At 42.9% G+C, this 25499-nt stretch overlaps 1 protein-coding gene across 10 annotated transcripts in view; it reads right to left on the reverse strand.

Moving 5' to 3' along the window:
* The window catches only part of LIMCH1 (LIM and calponin homology domains 1), a 314760-nt gene that overhangs the window by 212893 nt on the left and 76368 nt on the right, over positions 1–25499 (reverse strand). For all 10 annotated transcript variants that reach the window (XM_050947393.1, XM_050947395.1, XM_050947394.1 and 7 more), the window contains exon 2: positions 948–1018. In XM_050947393.1, coding sequence (XP_050803350.1) covers positions 948–1018 — 71 coding nt within the window. The remainder of the gene's footprint in view (positions 1–947; positions 1019–25499) is intronic.

A 25499-nucleotide genomic window follows, 5' to 3' on the forward strand; every position in this document is an offset into this window, starting at 1 on the left:
CAAGTCAGATTCCTCTCATCTCCAAAACTAAACAATTGTAAAAAATACAAGAAATGTACTTCTCAAGCTTAATGTTTACAAGACATTTAATTTGTAAGCTTCAAAAGGCCAAATTCAGACTTGCAGTTCCTACTGGTTTTAAATAGCAGCCTTACACATATGTAGGGGCCGAATTTAGCCACTACAGATGGGACAGCTATAGTAGCTTTTCTCAAACTCCTCACTAAGGGGTGGTATTTTCAAAGGAGCCTGTGGGAACTAAGCACCCAAATCACACTGAAAGGCAGTGAACTGGTCACTTAGCTCCTTTAGATTTATTTGGAAATCTAAGCCCAGATTTCTCTCTCTCTCACACACACACACACACACACACATAAGTATGAATATTAATATCAGAGTGTTGAGTTTGGTGAATTTTATTTAAATCTATGATCTGGTTGTACTATGAAGAATTCTGAAGTATGTTCTTCAAGCCTAAAAAAAAAAATGGTTCAGAGTACAAAAGGTTTGTTCAGAGTACAGCCTGGACCTCAAAGGATGCAAGAACAAATAAGCTTGTACCTAGATGGGTAAGTCTTGCCAACAGTACACTTCATTGCAAGAGAGGTGTCTGCAGGCCAGGTGTGGTACACTGTTTCCAAACTACAGTCATCCACTTTAAACCGAAGAAATCCAAAATGCAAGCATCACTTTTACTTTACATGGGGGTGGGAGAGGGGGAGGAGGAGGAGGCAGCCTTTGTAAAACTTGCTTTTTTAAAACCACATTTCAATTCTCACCATAACAAAACCATTGGCACTGGAACAACAGTGTGATGAAATATGTAGTGTACCCAAAGTCAAAAGAAAAGGAAACCAACCGTTGCATTGTATCAGCTAAAATAAAGACTGTAGGTTCCATCTTTAGCCAAAATTACATGTGAAGTTCAAACTAAAAGCATTACTTACTCACACAGCAGAATACCATTTTCTAATCCAGACCGAAAATCTTTGTCACCAAAACTTCTGCCTGTGACTTGCTGAAAAATAAGAGGAAGCAAGAGAGAGAGAGAGAAAAAGAGTTCATTAATAGATGCATATTTAGAGAATGCTTCATAATTTTGAATTTAAAGCCTTTAGAGCAAATGTAACATGCCAACTCTTTGGGCATTGCCAGTAAAGTCCAAAATGTTTCCTGCATCTAAAAAACACACACAAAAAACCACCACCCTTCCACTGAATTATTTAACATGCAACGCAAAGCGCTTTCTGCTAATCCTTTAGTTTAAAATTCAAGAATGGCTTAATATAAAAGTGTTGCTGTAACCCTCAGAATAATTGTCAGTCTAGGCATTTTTATAGGCAACTAGCGTATTTATACAAAGCTGAGTATATGTATTTTTTTTGCATAACAAATATACTTCACTTTAGGTGCTATTCATGGACCTGATCCTTCAGCCCTTACTCACATGAGCAATTTCACAGGGGCACTAAGTTATAGGAGTTGGGATTGCAAGACTTTGCAATATGATTTGTTACAGAAATGTGAGGCAACCTTCCTAATTACCAGCGCATTGTTTGTAATAAGTTGAAGAACACAAAGTTAGTAAGCTAAAAAAAATACATTGTTTAGAGACTGATTGCAATATTCATACTGAACACGTCATACCATTAAGTCAAATGGGACTTTCATGTCAAGTAAGGATGGGAAGTATCTGATCCTTAGTATTTTTGAAGAATACTTCGTCTTTTATATATCCACAGGACAAGGTACGGCATGGGTAGGAGCAGCACAAACCTTCTCACAATGCTCTGGTTATTTGAAACAATGCTACACTATAGGGAAGACCTCTACAGGTGAGAAGATTGTTGATTCACTCCTTAGTCTCTGAGAACAGTCTGCACAGTCAACAAACAATGCCAAATATTACCAGATATGGAGTTAGAGAGGTAGAGATGTGTGTGGTTCCTTCATTAGAGACTGGAACTAAAACAAAGCATTTCAACTAAGAAATTGACTATCAAAAAGCCATCAGATGGAATCACTATCACTACTAACCGAGAACAGTGTCAAACCAGTAACACCAATGTAAGCAGGGTCTGAATGAGTTCTCCCCGACAGCTAGCTGGGATGGGGAGAGACTTCAGGCGCAAACTGTATTTACAGATACATACCTACTCTGCCAAGATATCCAGCAAACAGACCTGTGTTGCTCAAAGTGATCAACTTTGGCTGGTGTTGGGTTACAAATCACTTTAGTACTGAATGCAGAAGTAGTGAAATTTTATCAATTTTGCTGACTTTATTGCATAAATAAAGAGGAGCAGAACTGTGCTTAACCTGTCCCAAATAAGGGGGTCACCCTCAGCTGAAAGGACCTTGTTAAGTTAGGGACTCAAATGCCAGACCCTGTGAAAGTAAGAGGGGTGGGGACAGGTGTCCCAACCATGAGGTGTGGACTCTCCCTAAGGCTCCCTGGTTTGGTTTAACCTGTTCCTCGCCACTGTTCAAAGCTAGAGCTGAATAGGCTCCACTAGGAGTCTGTTATTTTAAGTGCTAAATGGGAGCTGAAATCACTTGTGGTGAGACAGTGTTTCTGCTCAGCCTGCTAAAAGCTGAAAAACCACTAAAAGCTGAAAATCACTAAGAGACTGACCTGCAGAGGTCACAGCAGAGAGGCAGGTGGCAGCAGAAGGTAACTGACAGTCAGCCAGTGGGAGCAGCAAGCAGTTGGCCAGCGGGAGTGGAACAAGCAGCTGGCAGGGTGGCCAACAGAGAAGAACTGTCGCTGATGGAGCAGTCAGCGAGAGCAAGTACTCAGATGGGAGAGCAAGAAAGGTGCTTTCTACCCTGAGTGTGAGGTGAACTCACACAGATGAACCTGTGAACCCTGAGTTCTTCCTGACTGAGAGCAACCATTGTGAGCGAGGTATGGTGAGGGTGCAGAGAAGGGGCTCAGAAAAGGAACTTTTGGTTGTAGAACTCAAGAACATGAGACAGAAGGCACTGCCCCACGTATGCTGGCGAGCATGTCCTGCTCATAGTTTTATGATTATGAATCCAGCTTGTGGCATCTTCCCTGATTAATGCTGGGTGACTTCCGTCCTTTCATTAAAAGTTTCTTTTCTACATTCAGACTCTGTGCTTGCAAGTGGGGAATTATTGTCTCTCAGAGGTGACCAGGTTGGTGTGTAATTTTCCCAGGTTATTGGGTGGGGGCTCAAGCCAGTTCTGTGCTGTATTGTTGAAAAGGAACCCCTAGATACTGAACCCAGCCTTGCTTGCTGACAGCTCCACCTGGCAGAAGGGTTACATCAGGCAACATTTTTTTTGATGGTTTGCCTGAACAACTCAAATGCACAGCTGAAACAATGAAAATGGTACAACAAAGTACAAGAACAAGAGTAGATGGCAGATGAGGAAAGGCGTGAAGATTTAGGAACAGCAAATGTCTGTGTAAAAAGGAAATGGAAATAAGTGAGGCACGGGCAGGTGATGAGTGCACTAAAGACTCCAGATGGTGAAGGAGAATGTGGCAGAGCTCCGACTTTGTCCCCGTGGGTCCCGCGCTTCCAGGCAGTTTATGCTAGCCACAGAGGCTCACTGTAACCCTCCATGTAGCCCTTCTCTCTCTAGGGTCAGAGTACAGTCTACTCAGCCCTTTGCATCATAAGCCAGCAAGGAGGTTGGTGAGAGAACTCCAACAGTCTCTATTGTCCCTATGGGCTTATTCAAGAACAGTTGAGCCTCCTGACAGGGGCCTGTCTTCCCTTCCCAGGAGGTGTTTCTGTACTGGTGGGTTGGGGGAAATCCAGGCCTGCCCTCTACTCCAGGTTCTGGCCCAGGGACCCTAATGGCAGCAGCTGTTGGCAGCCAACCTTTCACTGCCAGAGTTGCTATATTTCCCTGGGCCACTTCCCCACAGCTCCCCCACTTCTCTCAACACCTTCTTCACTCTTACCTTAGGGCTCCCTTTCCAGTGGTTTGAGTGTGTCTTCATTACCCAGCCCTTCAGCCACACTTCCTCTCCGCTGGCTCTCCTCAGCCTGACTGGAGTGAGCCCTTTTTTAGTATCAGAGGGGCCTTAATTAGAGTCAGGTGCTTAACAGCTTCACCTGACTCTTTGCAGGTTAATTGGAGTCAGGTGTTCTCATTAGCCTAACGGTTTCAACTGACTCTTTTCAGGCTAATTGCAGTCATGTGCCCACCCTAGCCTGGAGCAGCCCCTGCTCTGGTCAGTCACGGAACAGAAAACTGCTTATCCAGTGGCCAATACATCTCCCTTCTACTACTCTGCTGTACCCAACTGGCCTGGGTCTATCACAAGAAGTACTAAATCGGCTACAGACCCCCTGATTTGGGAAGGAGCTAAAAATGCAAATGAGACAGTTCCATTAGAATTTCTAACATTTTCAAAGTCGTCATCTTCAGAGGGAAAGACAAGAGGTAAATCAGCTGCTAGGGCTGAAAGGAGCAAGCACCTGGGCTTCTGCAGGAAGAAGTTACTCACTTTGTGCAGTAAATATGATTGTTTGAGATGTGTCCCTATGGGAGCTCCAGGTGTGCATGTGCATCTCCAGCCCTTGATCAGAGATTTTCAGTTAGCAGTGTCTGTTTGGCCAATGCATGTGCCCTATGCCTCCTCATGCCCGATACCAAGGCTACATAGGGGTACACAGGCAAACCGCTCTCAGTTCCTTCTCCTCCCAAATATGGAACAATCTGAAACAGAAGAAAAGGAGGACAAGCACTGGAGCAGCCATGGGGTAGGGGGACATCTCAAAGAACCACAGTGACTGCACAAAGTAAGTAAATTCTTCTTCAAGTAGCATCCCTACCAGTGCTCTACTTTGGGTGACTTCTGAGCAGTATCCCCAGATGAGGAACAAGCTTTGGAATAGAGTTCAGAACTGAAGATAGTACTGCAGAACCAATAGCCACAACAGGCCTGACAGCATGGGTCAGGGCATAATGTTTTGAAAATTTATGTATTGAAACCCCACATAGCGGCCCTACATATTTCAGATACCAGTACATTCTTCACTAATGTCATAGATGTTGCCTGCCATCTGGTTCAATATGCCCATAGCATCATAACAAGTGATAACACATACAGATATCCATCCATCTCTCAGTAGAGATCAAGGACCCTGTGGAACTATCCACAAAAGAAATTACAAGCCTAAGTGACTTAATAAATTGCATGGTCCTAACTAGGTGGAAGGTCAAGGCCCTTCTAAGATCCTAGATATGTAAACAGAATTCCTGTAAAGAATTTGTGGCTACAGGAAAACCACTGGAAGATGGACGTACTGATGAAGGTGGAATGCCAACAGAACCTTAGGTAAGGATTTAGCATGCGGACATAAAGAGACCTTGTCCTTAAAGAACACCATACGGGAGGCAGATGGCAGGGCTCTGCCATCAAGGCTCAATCTCCCTTACCCTACAGGCCAACATAATGGTTACTAAAAAGGCCAGTCTTCGTAGATAAATGCAATAGAGAACAGATTGCCATTGATTCAAATGAAGGTCTCATAAGGTAACTGAGTACCAGGCTAAGGTCCCAGGTTTGGGTATGGTTTCTAAATTGCAGACAGAGGTTCCTCACACCCTTAATAACCTACATGATACCAGATAAGCAAATATGGACAATCTTTCTACCGGAGAATGAAAGGCTGATACTGTGGCCAAATGGACCTTAAATTGAACTAACTGATAACCCAGATTTCTTTAGATCCAACAGATAATCCAGGATGACTGAAAGCGGCACCAAATCAGGCAGAAGGCAGTGATGACACCACCAATGAAAGAATCTCTTCCATTTCTGCAGGTAATTAGTAAGGGTTGATCTCTATTATTCAGTAACACTTCTTATACTTCATATTGCAGTAGGATTCTCACCCTGTGAACCATCAAGGAGCCAGTCCCTGAGGCAGAGAACTGCTAGGTTAAGATGAAGCATCCGACCCGCATCCCATGACAGGAGAGGAGGAATGGTTTGGGACTTGAACAATGGTTGGATACATAGGTAAACGGGTAATGGTACCTTGCTTGTCCCAGACAGATTGGCACTATAAAAGGATAGCTTTGTCTCTGTCCTGTCTGATCTCGTTCATCACCCTTGGTGTCAGCAACATAAGAGGAAATGCATCAAACAAACCCTTCTTCCAAGATAGAAGAAAAGCATTGTGACACCCTGGCACCCCAATATTCGCAACTGTCATGTAATTAGGATGTTTTGTACAAAGTATGCCTTGTGAAGTATCATTCTAAAAGTCTTTATCTGCTAGACATTAATATCTCATTGGATTGTATGTGCTATTGTTATATGCGAAGTTATGAAGTTTGGCTATGTATGTGTTACTGAAACATGTTGTGAGGTTGAAAACAATCACAGCCTTTTAGGTACAACAGTAAAAAGGCCAAACAATGTTAATGGGCTATTGAGGAAATGTACACAAGCACAAGGATTACCTCAGGAACTGTGTACAACAGAAACCTCTCAGAGATAGCACTACACAATGGGAACTGTTTGACGCAGGTCACAGTAAAAGAACTTTCCAGCAAGTGGGAAGAAGATATTAAAGGGGGGGGAGGGAAATGATATCATGATAGTACCTCACTCTTCCTACAACACCACACCTGGAGACCCCTGAGGAACAAAGACTGAACTGGGGAAAATGATGATCCCAGGCTAGAGGGATTTCTAGCCTGTACATGAAAACTTGGGAAACCCAAGCTGCAAAGCCAACACAGCTTGTGCCTTAAGAATCTGCCACTCAGGGTGAAAATTTGCTAATTCATATCCTATCTATCTAGTATGTTAAGCTCCATTTGTGGTTTTATTTACTAGATAATCTGCTTTGATCCATTTGCTATCGCTTATAATCACTTAAAATCTATCCTTTGCAGTTGTTAAACTTATTTTATGTTTTAATCCAAACCAGCATGCATTTGACTAAGGTGTCTGTGGGAAAAAATCTCAGCTTGGTTACTGCGACTGTGCATGGTCCTCTTCTCATTGAGGGAGAGGCGGTCCAGGTGTTAAACCCATATATTGGCCAGATTTGACCCTGGCAGGATGGTACTGCTCTGGGGTCCTAGGCTGGGAGACTGGTAGTTAGAGATCCTGTATGTGATTACAGTTGGTGTATCCCTACCTGTGTGAATGCTGGTGACAGTGCAAGCTTGGGGGGCTTTGCAACTCGTCACAGCAGCACAGTGTGAGAAGGAGCCCAGGCTGGTGGGTTAGAGGACTCTGTGGACCCCAGTTCCAGGTGGCACCCCAATGGGAACCATCACAGACATCTCCCAAAGAGTGAAGTCCCAGACCCACTATTGAGCAGAAGACACTTCCTGTTCCTTCAGGTGGTGAAGAGATCCAACCTCTGGCAGTCCCCATTTTAGGAATATGCTGTGGAGAACTTCGATGTCTAGCACCCATTTGTAATCCTGTGAAACTGGTGTTCTGAATACCTGGGAGGCAGACTTCTGAAATTTGGATCTGATGAGCTGTGCACTAGTTCCATAGTTTCATGGCTTCAGTGCACAGGGAGGAAGATCTTACTCCTCTCTGTGTGTTGATAAAGAATATGCAGGATATATTGTCCACCATGACCCTGACTGATCTGCTCCTGATGAGGGGGTAGGAAATGAAGGTAAGTATTCCTGACAGCCCTGAGCTCCAACAGATTGATGTGGAGACTGACATTTTGAGTCGTCTATCTGTCCTGAATCATGGGGGTACTGTGGTGGTGGACTCCCATTCCAACTGTGATACATCTGTTGTTAAAGTCACTGGTGGGGCTGGGTGACAGAAGGGAATGCCTGCACAGACATTGAGATGATTGTTCCAGAATTCTAAGGAGTTGCTCACTTGTAGAGGAACTGTCACCTGTCTGTCCAAGATGTGCCTGACTGGAGAACAGGTCATTTAGAGCCAACTCTAGAAGCAGCAGACATAGTCTTGCATGATTGGTCTCAAAGTTGCAAGCTACCATGTGTCCCAGGAGCAGAAGATAGTTCTTTATTGTGGTTTGAAGGCTCCCCTGAATTGCCCATAGCAGACCACAGAAGGTTACAAATCTGTTTAAGGGAAGGTAGAATCTGGCTGTCAACAAGTCAAAATATGCCCCTATAAACTGTAACTAATGTACAGGGATTGTCATGGACTAATGGGCACAGCTGTAAATCCAGAAGTGCAGGAGGATTTGAACTCTCAACCAACCCATGAAAACTGTTGCTTTGAAGATGTCTGGGCAATCATGGAGGGCAGTGGGGGGCCCTTTCTCTCTTGAATCTATAAAAGCAGCAAAGAATCCTGCGGCACCTTATAGACTAACAGACGTTTTGGAGCATGAGCTTTCGTGGGTGAATACCCACTTCATCAGATGCATGTAGTGGAAATGTCCAGAGGCAGGTATATATATGCAGTTTATCTCTAGCTTGCCTGCATATATATATACCCGCCTCTGGACATTTCCACTACATGCATCTGATGAAGTGGGTATTCACCCACGAAAGCTCATGCTCCAAAACATCTGTTAGTCTATAAGGTGCCGCAGGATTCTTTGCTGCTTTTACAGATCCAGACTAACATGGCTACCCCTCTGACTCTTGAATCTATGTTTTTCTAGGGATTCGATGGAACCTGAAAACTGAGCAGGATGTGATTTCTGGGCAGTCTGATCTACTAAACCTTTTCTTATCTGTAGGTGTACATATGCTTAGGGATCATAAAACAGCCCTAGAATTCTCTAAAGTGTGCCAGGGCTCATCTGTGGTTTCCAATAACACTTTAAGACCATCAAAAGGGAATCCTCAACAGTTTTCTATACTTCTCTCTGAAACCCCAAGAGATGGAGCCATGAATCCCTGCACATAACCACTGCCATGCAGCTTAACCTAGCAGCAGTGTCCACAGCATCCAATGATGCTTGAAGAGCAATTCTGGCCACCAACTGGCCCTCTGAGATAATGGATTGGAATTGCTCCTTATGTTCTTGTGGCAGATGTTCAATAAAAGCCGTGAATCTGTTTATAGTCTGTAAAATTACATGTGGCCATGACCACCTGATAATTTGTGATCCTGAATTACAGGGTTACTGATAAATAGACCTTTCACCCAAAAAGATCTAGCCTTTTCTGGTCCTTGTCATATGGAGTAGACTTAGAGAAATATTGCCTGTCCCACTCCTTTACACATCCACCACCAGCCATGGATGGTGGCAGAGGCATAACTGCCTTGTCCATAGACAATGAAATAGGTGTTTGAAGAGTGGCCTCCTTATCTGGCCTAGCTTTCTGCTCCTCAGAAGCCTCCAACTGTGGAGGGGGCTGGTAGGGAAGGAGAGGGCTGTACAACTGTGTCCTCCCTATGAGACAGTACCGGTAGTCTGGCAAAATGTTGTCGATAGACAGCCAACAGGTACCAGTATGGCCAGTAGGGGGCTCATACAGAAGTGGGGGTGGTGTGCAGGGTTGGCATACACCCTTGATAATAAGCCTGATCTTCCCTATTACTTTCAGAGAATGGGCTCCTGAAAGAATATGTTGGAGAACCCTGAACAGAAATAGAGGAGATTGCCTGGAAGTCTCCTTCATTCTCCTCCATCTCATCCAAAGGAGGAGCACCCACAGAAAACAGTGGAAAGTCTTGCAGTTCCAGAGGATGGTAGTTGCAGACCGGTGTCTCGATACCAAGAAGAGCAGGGACTCTGTTTCATCAGTTATGAAGAGGTCCTTAGCACATCTCAACTCCTGAATACTGAATAGGGGATCAGCACTGACATGGTCGCTGAGGCCATGGTTGCTGAAGGCACCACCACCAGTGGTGGGCCTACCAAAGAAGATGCTGAAGGTGTCTGGTGCAGTTGCTTGCTTGGTGCTGGACGTGTGAGTACCAACAGCTGGGCTGAACTCGACAGTGCCAGTTCCAAGTGTCTATGCTTACCCTCTTTGCTGATAGAAGGTAGCAAGACCCTATCGGAGCTGTACGTCTCCTTCGTACACCAGGACTTGAAGGACTCCTCCTCTGGTACTGGCAAGGCCATAAACTCAACAGACTGAGTCAAGAGAGAGGTTGAGGCTCTAGAGACCGTAGATCTCACTGGAGACTTGGACTTTATTGGAGCTGGCTCCTTAGGGTGAGAATCAGCACTCGTCTTTCTGGAAGCCTTTTCTGAAGCCTCGGAAGCCTTCCCTTTCACAGGAGAAGACTGCACTGAGGTAGATGTAGCAAATTGTCCTGTGCACCTTATAGACTAACAGACGTATTGGAGCATGCGCGTTCATGGGTGAATACCCACTTCGTCGGAGATAGAAGTGGCACTGGATCTGTCTGGAGACAGATGTACTGGGGGGGGGAGGCGTATGTCCTGACCTAAGAGCATTCCAAAAGGGAGCATTCCATCATTAGCAGAGTTTAATCTCCCTGTTTTTGACTTGCCCTGGATTTGAGGGACAGGCAGAAGTTAAAATTCTGAGAGACATGGGACTCCCCTAAGCAATGAACACACTTAGAAAGGTTGATGCTCACAGGAATAGCCTCTCAGTAGGAGAGGTGATGGTTTGAAGCCAGGCAAGCCCTACCAGGAAAAAATAATTAATCTCCCTGAAGGGAAAGAGGAGTAAAACAATCTTCACTACTTATCAAACTAGCTATTTTAAAAAACTAACTATAAAAACTCTCTTACTTACCACAGTAATATTAGAAAAGTCAAGGCAGGCACACTAGGGCTCCATCTCAGGCTGAGGTGATTGAGAAGAAACAGAGGGCAGATTGCCTTCTGTGATGGATTACGGCCCTGAACACTATTGTATGCCTTGTAAGGTATCATTTGAAAACTCAATTTGCTGGGCAGCATTGTCCTGATAAAATGCATGTGGCAACACTGTATGTGTAGTTAAGATTCCCCTTATTAAAACATGTTCCAAACCCCACTGCGCTGCCCAAGCAGAAGTCAGAAAACAGGTCTGTCCTAAATAAAGGAATATGTGCTTGCCTTTATTTGTATTTAAGCATTATACAGAATCATCAAGCAGGAAAGGAAAACAAAAAGCTCAAACAGGGGGGGAAAAGCCCAGTAGGGAACAGTCTACATGGAAGGACGTCTCCTGGTTCTAAGCTAGAAATGTTTTTGAAGAGGGGAATTGAAACTATAAAAAGGTTGGGCAAACACCTCAAAGCATCCCTCTCTCTCCCCCTGCCAACTGCATTCTCCATACCTGAGAAGACAAAAAAGAAACACCCACTGGACTTGGGGGAGGAAAAAGGTCCCAAGCTGAGAAGTTTAGTCAGTAATCTTGCTGGAAGCATGTAGTGAGAAAGTTTGCTTGAATCTAATATAGCTGGGTGAGGCACTAGTAGGCATTTTATCTTTAGTCTTCTTGTAACCATTTCTGACTTTTTTGCCCCATTACTTTTACTCACTTAACCTCTCTTGGTAGTTTTAATGAACTTGTTTTATTGTTTTATCTAATCCAGTGTATTTAAACTGAAGTGGCTGGGTAACTAAGATAACAAGCTAGTGTACATTATTACCTTAACTGAATAATGGATTTAATATATTTGGACAGTCCAGGAAGAGGGCTAGGCAGTACAAAACATACATTTCTGGGAGAAGTTTCGGACTGGGAAGCTGTTGGGGTAACCCTATAGCATAACCCAGACAGGTGAGAGGCAGGGTGTGACTAGCAGGCTGCAATTACACAAACATCTGGGAGCGACATGCATGCTGGTGGCTGGTTGTGAGCAGTCCAGGTTGGAGGCTATAACAGCAAGGCATTGCAAGGCACCCCAGCTTACAGGACAGGGGTGACACAGCTCCCCACTGATCTGAACTGTACCCGGTACGTCACACCAGCATACCTAAGTTCCCTCTAAGCTGCCTGGGCGCGCGGCCACATAGCAGGCTATAAAGGACTGCACAGCCACAGGGGCCTGGAGAGGAGAGAGGTAGGGGTGGGTAGGGATAAGAGCAAGTCGGGGCGTGCAGGGCTGCCGCGGGCCTCTCCCCCGGCGATGGCAGGGAGAGGGCTGTGGGGGAGTTCTCTGGCCCCATACCCGGAGCTGCTGCCTCTGGGGAGAGGCATCTCGGTCCCAGGCCTGGAGCTCCTGCCAGCAGGGAGAGGTGCCTCTCTCCCTTAGCTGCTGCTGGCAGGGAGAGGGCTGGTGGGGAGTGCTCTGGCCCCAGCCCCAGGGCAGCCTGCACCCCAAACGCATCATTCCCAGCCCCACCTCAGAGCCCGCACCCCCAGCTAGAGCCCTCAACCCCCATCCCCTGCACACCCAAACACTCTGCACAAGGCCTCATCCACCTCCTGTGCCCCAAAGCCCTCATCCCTGGCGCCAGCCCCAAGCCCTCATCCCCCTGCAGCCCAAGCCCAACGCCCCCTCCTGCACTTCAAAGTCCTCATCCTGGCCTACCCCAGAGCCCACACACCCACCCAAAGCCCTCACCCCTCCAAACCTCAACCCTCTGCCCCATCCCTGAGTTCCAAACCCCTCAGCCCCACCCCCATACATCATCTACATATTGGTGAACATAACAAAGTTCATTCCATACATGGATGGGAAAAATTAGAGGGAATATTGCAGCACATCCCTGTACAGCCTTGGTATCCGGCATAAGGAAGTACAGGGCACACGTGCAGACCAAACAGACACTGCTAACTGAAAACCTCTGATCAAGGGCTCAACAGGCGCACGTGCACCGGACAGGGAGCATCTATAAGGCTACTACTCAAAGAAGAGGTGGAGATCGTAAGATCACTCTCTCTCCTCCATACACTCACCCCTTTTCATGCCAAGTCAGTCTACTGAGTTTGGGATACATCCCAAAGAATCTCACTAAGCAGCCTCCCTTAAATCCTTAGGCCAGACCCACACAGTGTTGCAGTAGTGGTGCTCAGCACTCTGGTACAATGAGGACAGATGCTTTCAAAAATATAAGACGAACAGGTTCTAATCTGTCACATTTGGGAGTACAAGGTTGTTAATGGACAATTTTTTGCCCTGCAATATTTAGCCATTCATGTTTTCAAACATAAAACTACCACACTAGCTATGGTAACTCCACAAGAAAAAAAAAGGTAGTTACAACTGTTACATTATATTAAGTCCACTGTGTTCTCTCTATGAATAACTTTGCTATAGACAAAACCTTTTTAGCTTACTTGACCCCTAGATGCAACCATTCCTCCTTGGGGAATTCTGCACCACTGTGCAATGCAGAATTTTGCAGAAATTAATGTTGGGCATGCAGAATTTCCTTTTCCCCCCACAGAAATGGGCTGCAGAGTTGTTGGCTGCTCTAGGAGTCACTGGACCAAGCAGAGCCCAGCTTGCAAATAGAAAACAAGTCCAGAGGGGATGAGGAAGGTGCATACCCTGAAGGAAGCAGGTGGCAGTGCACAGGAAACTCTATGCAAGCCTGGCACCCAGCATTAGGCTGTTTTTTTCTCTGGATCCCTGGGCTTTTTGGGGGTAGGAGGTGTGAGTGTCTGGGCTTGGGTGGGCAGCTGGGCTCAGAGGAGATGTCAATGTCTGGGCAGCGGAGGGCTCCTCATCTGGACTCTGAAGGGGAGAGGATGAGAGTTCTGGACAGGGAGGGCCCCTCAGCTGGGCTCTGGGCGGGGGGACATGAGGGTTTAGGAAGAGACGGGCCCCTCAGCTGGGCTCTGGGGGTTGAGAGGGGGCAGAGGAACAGGAACTGAGTTGCTGTAGGGGTTTCTTTAACTCTCTACTCCTGGAGGAATGTTTGTGTGTGCCTGTATTGTTACAGACATACCTGCTGACAAGTATTTTGAAATAATTACCAAAATAATTGAAACTGGCAATGATTATACAGTGTTATTTTGAAAAATAAAATGTACAGAATTTTGCAGAATTTTAAAATATCGTGTACAGAATTTTTAGGCGCAGAATTCCCCCAGAAGTAAACCATCCAGGGTCTGCTATTCTAAAGGTAAAAGCAACACTGCTGGTCTTATCACTTACCATTCCTATTTTATGGGTTTCCATACAGAAAGGAAAAGCTGCCAGACAATCAGCGATCAGAGGCACAGAACAATGGAAAGCAGCTAAACACAGGTTTCGATTGCTTCTGCCTCCGCACCGCAAATAACTCATGCTCAAAATTAATCCAGTACAAAAAACACCCACACACAGTTCCAGTGTGATTCATGCTTCCTGCCTATGCTACAAAAATGAAGAAGGATATGTATGGAGATACCATAACAAATGGGAAAAAAAAAAAGGGTTGAACTGGATGGAATTTTAGACAATTTCTTATCTAAATGAAGCACCAATTAGTAATTAAACCCCCTTCTAAGCAGACTTTGTAATCCAAAAATAATTTGCATTCTAGATATGTAACTTGTAATTAAAGCAAATATGTACGGCTTTTTTATCTTGGTGATTTGCTGTGTTTCTTAAAGCAACCACATATATGGCACTCTGTTTGGATAGATCATTTGCCAAACCATTGATGAGATCTATAAAACTCAGTGAAATGAGAAAACACCCTTTTTCGTGTGGTACTGTAATTAAAATAGAGAACAGAAGCTAAGTATAACATGATTTGTCACCACTTTTTGCTTGCATGAGGAACTGTTTGAGTTAGAGGGAAATATAATCCAGATGACTATGTAAAAGCCTATATCCAATTTCAGCCAAGGTAATTATTTCACTGCTGGATTTGTGGGTCAGTTCATTAACACTAGACAATCCAAAGGAGCTAAATACAAAGAAAAACGAAAGCTTAATTTTTAAATCCGCAAGAGGAAACTAAACCACACGATAGTAGCTCTCTGCACTATATCATCATAGCAGCTTCTTTCATAAATGTTTACACAGTAACACACATTTTGCAATATACAAAGTTATTACTGATTAACTCATTGCTTTCAATGTTCTTTTGCAGTTATATAAACTGCTAAATTAATGCCATCAACTACTGCTCTTACCCAGCCACTAAAATAATGCCACATTACACAATTCTGTTTTCAACAAGCTTCAGTTCACATTGGGAAATGTGATGAAAACAATCATTACTGATGCTTGATGTGATGCACTGCATTGAGCTAACAAGCCTCTGGTGTCAAAACAGCTTAAGGGCAGAAAAAAAGAACAGTGACAAATTGCTGAGCAGATGCTGTGTCCAGGTGAAGTTTATCCCAGCCAACAAGATTCACATTTGACTCATCAATGCCAAAGCTTAGAAAGTTGCCAGCTTGCTTTTTGATGGGCATATCCGATCTCTAAGAAAGCAGTGAGGACAAAAAAAAAAAATACAGAGGCAGACAGGCAGGCAGCAGGCAGAGCTATTTATTACTGATTGTGTATTAGGGCAACAATTTGTGAAGCATGGCAGCAAAAAGATGACTTTAAAAGATACTGTGGGTCTGCATTTGGCACACTATTCATTTTTCTGTGTGCATGCAATAGTGAAATTGTGCACCAAGAAGATTTTTTTTGTTAAGTTTTAACAGAGTAAGAGTCAAGTAGTCTCTAAAACAAATCATTTCATTGAGAGATGTACAGTTTTTTCCTCCCCACTGCAGATATTAAACAAAGATATAAAATCTAATCTAAAATAGTCAGAGGTGTTATCCTGAGAACACTTAACATTGTTTGCAGTGTTGTTCTAGCCATGCTGGTCCCAGGATGTGAAGTTTTGGTCCAATAAAAGCTATTACCTCACCTACCTTGTCTCTCTCAGTATTTAAACAAGTAATCTGTACTTTCCAAGTTCCTAAAGGATTCTTCATGTGAATAGGGGCTTGCAGAACTGCTCCCTTATAGATCAATAAGTTCCCAGTCTATAATTTTCTTTAGACATTTTACAAACAGTATGTGATAATTTAACACAATCAATTCATACAGTTCAATGTTTTCAGTTTTTAGGGAACCTCTTCCACTTGGCAGCATTGCCACAGCTCCAGAATCAGCTTTATATTTGCAGACAAACAAATACATTTTGAATTGATAAAAATAGTAAAAGCAAATTTTATAGTGTCAAAGTATCTATAAAGTGCCACGCTAGAGCAGTGTTTCTCAACCTTTTTGATATCAGGGACCAGCTTCCTGCCTTCCTAAACTGTCAGAGAGATCTCAGGGACCGGAGCCAGTCTGCCTTCCTAAACTGTTAGAGAGATCTCAGGGACCGGAGCCGGTCCATCGACCAGTCATTGAGGAACACTGTTCTAGAGCAGTGGTTCCCAGATTTCAACAACCTGTGAACACCTCTCACTAAAACGTCCAGTCTCGCAAACCCCCTCCTAAAAATGAATATTTCCAGGGATTTTCTCCTTTATCTGAGCATAAATTATAAAAGCAATGATCTGGGAAATATAAAATTTGTTTTATGACATGCATATTACACACTATTTATTATTATTTATCATTACAGTATTTGATTACATTATGAAAATGGCACCACTCTTCCAAGATCTCACTTTCGTAGCTTGTATCACTTTGAATAAGTCTATTTATAAGACAAGGCTCCTATGTTTCATCAAGGAGTATCAGATGTGAAACAGCATGAAGGTATTTAAGAAGCTAACTCAAAGAGTTCCTCCTACACGAGAATTCAGGTCTTGAGCAGTCCAGGCAAACAATGCACATTACAACAAAGCTTAAACTTGTTCTTCATAATAATTTAAAAAAGCAATACTAGCTGCCTATTTAATTTAAAAAAAAGCAAAAAAATCCACCTCCCTTTCCATTTCTTATTAGGAGTCTTAAAGTGTAAATCTCCTCAGTGAGACAGATATGCTCGCTTTGATCTGCTTAGCTCTTGGGAGTCCAGGGGCTCCGGGCTGCTGGCCCCAGGCTGCCCAGGATCCCTAGAGACAACTCTGTATGCCATTATGGAATTTTTTCTCTGAGAACCCCCTGTAATATTTCGCAACCCCCAGTTTGGGAACCACTGTTCTGTGAATGTGTATTTTGCTGGAAGGAGTTGTACCTCTGTTTGCTGTAACTTGGAATATCAGGCTAGGAGGGAGGGAGTCCCTCTAGGTTATATAAATCTGACTACCATGTAAACATTTTCCATCCCAATTTTACAGAGATAATTTTTACTTTTTCTTTCTTTAATTAAAAGCTCTCTTTTTTAAGAATCTATTTTTTTCCCTTGTTTAAAGACCCAAGGGGATTGGGTCTAAACTCACCAGGGATTGGTGGGGGGAAAGGGGGAGGGGGAAGGTTAATTCCTCTCTGTTTTAAGATCCAAAAAGTTTGGATCAGTGCAGTCTCTCAGGGTAGCCCAGGGAGGGGAAAGTCTGGGAGGGGGAAAGGAGGAGGAATGGTTTATTTCTCCTTGTTTTAAGACCCAAGGGGTTTGGGTCTTGGGTTCCCCAGGGAAGCTTTTGGGGGAACAGAAAATGTGCCAAACAGTGTATTTTGGCTGGTGGTGGCGCTATCAGATCTAAGCTAAGAATTAAGCTTAGAAGAGTACATGCAGGTCCCCACTTTTTGGGCACTAAAGTTCAAAGTGGGAAAAATACCTTGACAACTGAATATACCAGAGTCCCATTTTCCCTTCCCTTCGTTCTTGCAGTTTTCCCCTCGCCCTAATCTTTTTAATGACCAGGAGTCTACTTGCTCTCTTTCTCATTCTTCACTCACACTCCACTTTTTCTAAAAGAAACAATGAAACTGAGTGTACTATCTTCTATTTGTGTCAAGCTGCTTTCCTGAGTAGCCTCCTTGGCAGACAACGCTGACACCATCCTATTACTTTACCAAGTAACTCATGTAATAATGTTATCCATTGACATGAATACTAGATATCTTACTCCTCCAAGCCCTTTAAAATCCCTGCAGTTTGCAAGGGGCAAAAGGAGGCTAAAACCCACCTTAAAACAAACAAAACTAAAAAAGCAGCTTATCCTTTGTTGGGTTTTAGTTAGTCCCCTTTTGTTTTCAAAAAGGAAAAAAAGTCTCTTCATTTATCAAACAAGTTTTTTTCGGGCCCTTTTTGTCTTAATCTTGAAAATATGCATGCACGTGTACAGCCATTTACTTTGTAACTAGAAGGGCAGTTTATTCAGTGTTGAGTTAGGAAACATGACAAAGGAAAACCGGGAATAAAAACTAAATAGACTACATGGCAAGCCTTGCACAAGGCCTTCGCATTTCTTGCTTTAATTTTATTTTTATTTACATTCAGCAGAAAAAGTTTCTCAAGAGGGAGAACACCAACGTACAGGAGAGAATGATGAAGTTCCCACAAACTGACTCAAAGCAAAACAGCTCTGTTCTCATTCAGATGCGTCTGTCTTGTGCTGGATAGTTTTCATTAGACTACATCCTCTCTACATTCTAGAATGTAATTACATATAACAAAGATTTGGCTTCCAAGATCCTGCACATAGAATTCTTCATATTGACGGATCAAGACAAAAATAAGTGAGGTAAGAGGTTTATGCTGCTTGTCACTTATGAAGCAAAGAAACACCTTGTAGAAATGACTACAAAAGATTTCTATGAGACCACACGCTACACCTATTGATGTATAGCCTCTGGCAACGGCTATTACTTGATATTGCAGACAAAGGATAAGATCTTCACACACCTAATTCTGCCCACCACAAAGTTCTCTCTGCTGAGAAACAAAACAAATATGCAACTAGTTAAAAAAAAAAAAAGATAGAAATTCTTTTCATCATGATGTTTGTCCAGATTCATGATCTGGCAGAACTATACAAGTTTCTTCAATGACATCTGGAGTATAATCCTAGTTTGCTTGTGAGTTATTAAGAAGTTTCAAAACGCCTTGATAGAGTAAATGAAGTTCCTTTATGAATGGTGCACAGCAGTGCATATTAGATGTACTTCCAGGTGTTACCTCCTTATCAATATTATGGGCAAGAGTATGATGATGCATAAGGTGGCACAATTAAAGTATCAAAAAAAAATAAATCAGAGAATGGAGAAAATAAATTTCCATCAAAACTCATTTTACCTGAATTGGGCATCCTGTATGTTTTACCTAGTGGTGTACAATCTGTTATACAGAAGTTATATTTAGCACTCAAAAGACTATTATATTGTTAATATATGGATAACCAGCTTTTTAGCTGCAATTCAAGAAGTAGTACAGTGCTTAGATATTATGGTGATAGAGACAGACAATCGAAAACCCTAAGATGTATATGGTTTGTCTCTATTAAAACAACTCCTAATAGAGGAAAAGAGGCATAAAAAGATGGGCTTACATTGCCTATATTCTGTATAGTTTTGTCCAAAGATTCCTGTGTCTTGCTGCCATTTCCTGTGGAATCGGATCTGCAGCTGATGATAGGAATTACTCCTCTGAACCCCAACCTAAGTTATATAAATCAGGAGCTAAAACATAACAATTTACAAATTCTCTCCCAACCCTGTAAAATTTAGTGATTTCCAGAATAGAGTTCTAATGCTCTGCAGAGAGAGACCTGTCCAAACAACTGCAGCTCTGAAGACCGTGCAGAGCAAACTGGCAGACTCCCCAGCATACCAGACTTAGCCCATGCCAGCAGAGGTCTTGTAGTTATGGGGAGAGTCTACAGGGACACTGATGGATCTATAGGAGATAAAGGATTGTCATAGGATCTAGATAACGTGGAGAACACTCTCTGTACTTACACTGTTCAAACATTTTAAAATTTTATTTTTAAGAGACTGGATTTTAGAAGATCCTTATTCAACAGCTGTGCTTTTCTTTTTGCTTGGATGTGGAAACATGACAGAAAAGCATTCTGGATCACATTCTGTGCCAGAGATAAATCCTGGAACAAAGCTTAAAAATTGCAGAAATTTAAAGGGAAAGCTGGACAGAGATATGAAGACTCAACAAATACAGGAAACAGATTACAGAGGCCAGACACTGGAAGTACTGCAATGTGTCATTATTAACCACTGTCAGCAGAGAGTCTAAAGAATCTACTGTAGCATAATTACCAAGTTTCCACAATGAAGAATCCCTACCAGGAAACAAGCTCTCTCTTTTTTTTTTTTTTTTTGTTGGGGGGGGGAAGAAGGGGAAAAGAAAAGGGATAAAGAAGGGAGAGTTACAATAATAACCTGGCCAGTTAATACCCATGTAATCAACTATTTAATATCAAACTGATGCCATTAAGTTCCTGTCTGGGCATCTGAAAAAAGCTGAAGATCAGTGTAGCGAGGCAGTGGGATCCCCCACAGCCCCACTGAGGGACAAACCTCCCCCAATCCCGCTGTGAGTGGAGCCGCCGGGTCCTGCGCCCGCCCCTCAGAGGTCACGGCGCAGACTCAAATATAAAAGTTGACCTGCAGAGCTCAGCAGGAGCCCAGCCACCGTCAGGACCAGACGTCTGCGGCCGCTGCCAGCTGGAGCTCACACCCGGCCAGCCGAGCCTGCCCCTGGCCCGCCACCCCGAGGAAGGGCCGAGCCTGCCCTGCGCCAGCTACCCCGAGGAAGGGCCAAGCCTGCCTCTGGCCCGCTACCCTAAGGAGCCGCTGAACCCACCCTCGCACACTTACCCAGAGGAGCCGATGGTGGTTGAGACCACTAGTGACGCTACAAGGACTCAGGTACCCGACGAGGGGGAGTGCGGAAGTAGCCCTGGGGTAGCCGACCCCAGTCTGGCTGCAGCACTGCCAGAGCCAATGTCAGTGTGTTGCGGCCAGGATCCCTACTGACAGCAGCGACTCTCTGCCGCTGCTAGGGCCCCAGGCTGGGACGCAGTGGAGTGGGAGGGCCTGCGTCCCCCCTGCCACCCTTCTCCTGGCCTGAGAAGGCCGAAACCTGCTATAGCTGCTCAGCCCTGCCTGAGGGTCTGAGCCTAACAACTCTGTGTTTGCTGCCCCACCCTGACCGAGGGCTGGGCAGGAGACTATTGGTAGCGAGGCGGTGGGATTCCCCACAGCCCCGCTGAGGGACAAAGCGCGGCCGGGCCGCACTACACTGAGCATCACTAAGCATCATTCTACCATGAAAATATTAAATTTAAAAGCTTCAAGATACCGTGAGACAAGTCCATATGTACAATGCTCCATCTATTACATGGTCTGTGCAATAAAAAAAATGCATCGTTTAACCAAGCCCTGATACTTCAAAGATACACAAGTGCAAATCCATGCTCCCACATGGAGTCAGGTTAATGGACCTTTGCATAGGGGTCCCTGATACCACAACAGTATGGAATTCAGAATCAAGATCACAGGGACTATCTATGTTAACTATCAATACATCCTGGTAAAATCTTCTCTCTAATTCTTTCATTGAAAATAGGGCAAAAATCGGAAGGGAGCAAGTTCTTAGCTCTAAGGAGTTGCCTTCCAAGCTCTGGAGCATTACTCGGCACAGACACCAACACAAGCAGGACTGCATGCCACAGCTCCACTGACGCTGACAGAAACTATTACACAGCTATGAATTTAGAAACTGGATTGAAATATTTTAAAAATCTATTACAAACTAAATGAAAAAAAAAAATCCTCATCCTATAACCTGAGGACTGCCCCTAGATCCAACTCACATTCTGAACTGTTTCTTATCAAACCTTTTTGTTTAAAGTGGACATTTCATTTAAACTTTTTTTTTAAATAAACTAAATAAGTTTTTGTTCCCATCTGTACAAGGCCACATAGTTAAGGATCAGTGTTTAAACTCTCAGTTTAAATGCTTTTCCGATAAACCAGCTTCTAATACCATTTGACCAATGAGTGTAGGTGGGGCCAAACTAACAGCATTGCAACCCAAAGCATTTCTATTTTTAACAGAAGTTTATTATTTGAAAGAAAAAAGGAAAAAGATTAAAAGAACCAAGGGCCTGCTTCCATAACATTCAATTAATTTAGCAGATGCCAATGGCACGCTATACCTTATAGAGCTCTTAACACGCAGACGTTGGCTAAACCCCTAGTGGTGACACAGCAGTGTCTACAAGAATTTGAAGTGACACACCAAGATGGGAGAGAAGTTTAGTGTGATACAAGTGTTTCCTGTAGAATAAAGAGAAATGAGAAAAGAAAGGACAATCCAGAATTCCTTCTTCCCCCCACTTCCCATATTCATTTCTGGGAACAAGCTGGATTAGAACTCTCTCCTAGGGGCAGCTGAAGTCCCACTGCTGGAGACATTTAAAATGAGACTACCCTCCCCGCCAGGGTGACCAGATGTCCCAATTTTATAGGGATAGTCCCAATTTTGGGGTCTTTTTCTTAAATAGGCTCCTATTATCCCCCAGCCCCAGTCCCGATTTTTCACATTTGCTGCCTGGTCACCCTATCCCCCCACAAATTTAATAATACTATTACATACACTGTAGCCTTAATCTCTACATCATCAGGATGTTAAGATATGAACTAGATTGACCCTTTCAAATTTAAACGCATATTAAAAACAATTCAATAAAACCCCTTCTATTCAGAGACAAGACCACACACGCAGTATTTTATACAAATGCCACTTTTTCATACTGTCTGTAGAGAAGTTTTTGTTCACAGTCACACGTTTCTGTTACAGTGTTCCACTATCACATTATAATTGCATCAGTGAACAAATATTTTGATTTTATTGGCAATAGAACGTAGTACTGCAGATGACAGAGTCAAATACAAACCACATCATTTCTTCAAGTGAAATCTATTGGACTCCTTTTTCTGTAAGGTAACTGGCTCATCATCTGTTCTCAAAATAAACTAATGATGTAGGAAACGGGGAAAATGTGAAACAGAAAACACTACTAACTCCCTCCAAACCCAGTCGAATCTGTAAGCAGAAAAGAATGTTTGTCGAGATTTATTGAAGTCACATGATTTTCTCACACATTGTGCCCCTAGCCTTTACGTGTCCTTAACCCAGGGGCAGATGCAATGCCCCTGACTGGATGAAGTGGACGCTGTCATTCCTGCTGCAGACAGGCAACAGTGAAAATGTTTGAAAATAACCACACTGTAAACTGTCCACTTTAGATACAATCTTTTCAAAATTGGCCATGGATTCACCTGCAGTTACCCCGGCCTCAAAAGAAAAAAAAAGTTATGACAAAATCTGTCATGCTGATTTCAAACTTTACAACATTTACAGTCACATTCATGGGATTGAACAACAGTTGCCATCTTAAACTAATAACTACAGCCTACTTACCATTTGTTTCTGTGCACTGTGTTTTTTAGTTCCCAGAAATAAGCTACCCTCTCTTTCCCCATTTTAAGAGTGCAAAGACTCATCTTTCAGTAGATTTCCCCTTATAGGGCACAATAATTTAACAAGACATAATGGAGCCCAATAATGAAAAGTTATTTTTCACTCATGCTGTTCAGAAGTAATAGAGCAGTCAGTTATTTGTGGGTACTAATGTAGGTCTCCACTAAATGGAATTCATAATCTGTTTCCATGCAGCCAGCAGTGATAAACACACCACTTAAAGATCCAGAGTATCCAATCAAGTATCTAATCTATTTACCAGACTGCTTCTGAGGTAGCAAGTGGCAATGGCTGTACAGTGTATGTTGCTATTTTTCTTCTTGATGCTTTAGAGACAGGGAGTATTTGTTTGGGGAGCATTTAGGATAGAGAAAGAGAGGGAGGATTGATGTTGCTTGAAACAATAACCACTGTTCTTTTTTATTGTTAGAACACCTGCTCCTCCATCAGTGCAGGCTCATCCATTATGCAACATGCCAGCAGTGATGGGACCAAGATCTGCAATTCTGAAACCATAACAAACCTGACTGAAGAGCTACAGAGCGAGCAATTCCTCATTTATTATCAAATTGACAGTGTTAATGTGTCTCTCTACCCTGATCTCTATTTTTATTATTTTATTTTTTCAGGAAACCAGTTATGTTAGGTTCCACATGGAAAGGTAGACAAGAAATAATAATAAATAATAATAATAATAATAATAGACGTTTATAAACGTCAAATTGTCAAACTAGTGTTGCAATAAAGTATATTTTTCAAGAAAATCATATCTTAAATTAGAGAAAAGTTCAAGCATGAGATAATTTTTTTAAAAAAGCATTCTTAAGCTAGGTGGAGGGAGATGTAGTTATTTGAATACCAACACTCAGTTCCACTAATTAAAAACAAATTGTTTAAACGTTTATTAGAGTTTCTTGTGATACAGAATAGAAATGCTATAATTTCCAGTAATTATTTGTTTCAAAACATTAAATACGTTTCTATAATTTTTCGCAAATCCCTGGTGTTAGCCATTTGCCAAGAAAGCACCAATCCTGCACACACTTACACACATGCTTCAGTTTCTGAACATGGAGTAGCTCCACTGATGACAACAGGACAACTCACAAATGCAAAGTTAAACTAGCACTTACATGTCACACTTTTCACCATCACAGTACTTACGAAGATGAAAGGGAACTGTTGCTTTACAAATAGGGAGAGCACAGAAATTCATGCGTGGCTAGACTGATTAACAACAAGAATATTTGGCAAACCTAGCTATAAGCAAATTGCAGATAAAGCTTCATAATACATTTAAGATTTGTCAAGGTTTCAATGAGGTGTCAGTCAATCTCATCCAAATGATCAATCTGACTCCTGAACCCATTTTTCATTTTAAAACCCGGAGCCTTTTCAGCAGAATATGAAAAGTCTACTATAGAGCTGGAGAAGCCACTGCAAAGAATAATTTTGTTGTGCTGAGACAGGTGTTACTGATACATTTATAACAGCCACCTGATTTAGTTATATGACTTAATCAGTCTTGAAGTCTCTTTTTTCCTTTACGTATCTTACCATTCCTTTTTCTGTACATGATGAGAGGCACCAGGTATCTGAAATGTCAACTGTCCATTTTCAGCCAGACCAGGATCTGCCAGTATGCTCGCCACCCATCTGTTTTTATCCTTCACTGCAAAGTTTGGCCAGATAAATACATCCCACCCTTTTGAAGCATGTTGTGTATACAGCTCTCAGCCAGCGGGAAAATGAATTGGAAGGAATCCTTCCTCAACCAATTTAAAATAAATAATTTCCCTCATATTATCAATTTTAACAAGACTTTGTTTTATACTCCTACAGTACTGAAGTGGATTTCCTCCACTCACTCAGTACTAGTAGCTGTGGAAGTTTGGTGTAGTAAGTTGGTTGCACTGGGAGAGGACTATTTAGTAAAGGGTTGCATGCAGAAGAGCAGTTAAAGAGGACAGAGTTACGGTTATGGTGCCTGGTCTGTGGTGTATAGTAGTTGCAGCAATGGTAGGTGTATGATTGTTGGAGGCAGGAATAGAGGGTAGAAACTGTTAGGTGGCCTAACACTTCATTATCTTGCTTTTGTGGGGTTGTGTCAGGTATGCAACAGTCCTGACTGCTTCCAAACAAAGTTTGTGTTAGTTACTTAGGTTATCTAAATGTGTAACATCAGGAGTTTGATGAGGCTAGGGACAGACCTGTGGGGGTAGAAATGCAGCAGTTATAGAAGAATATTTTATCCATCAGCAGATGCAATTCCTCCTTTTCTGTTGTAGGGTAAGAGAGAGAAGAATGTAGCTGCTGACTGAGGAGGTTTTGCATGCA

Source organism: Gopherus flavomarginatus, chromosome 3 (genome assembly GCF_025201925.1).
Source record: "Gopherus flavomarginatus isolate rGopFla2 chromosome 3, rGopFla2.mat.asm, whole genome shotgun sequence".
Lineage (NCBI taxonomy): Eukaryota > Metazoa > Chordata > Testudines > Testudinidae > Gopherus > Gopherus flavomarginatus.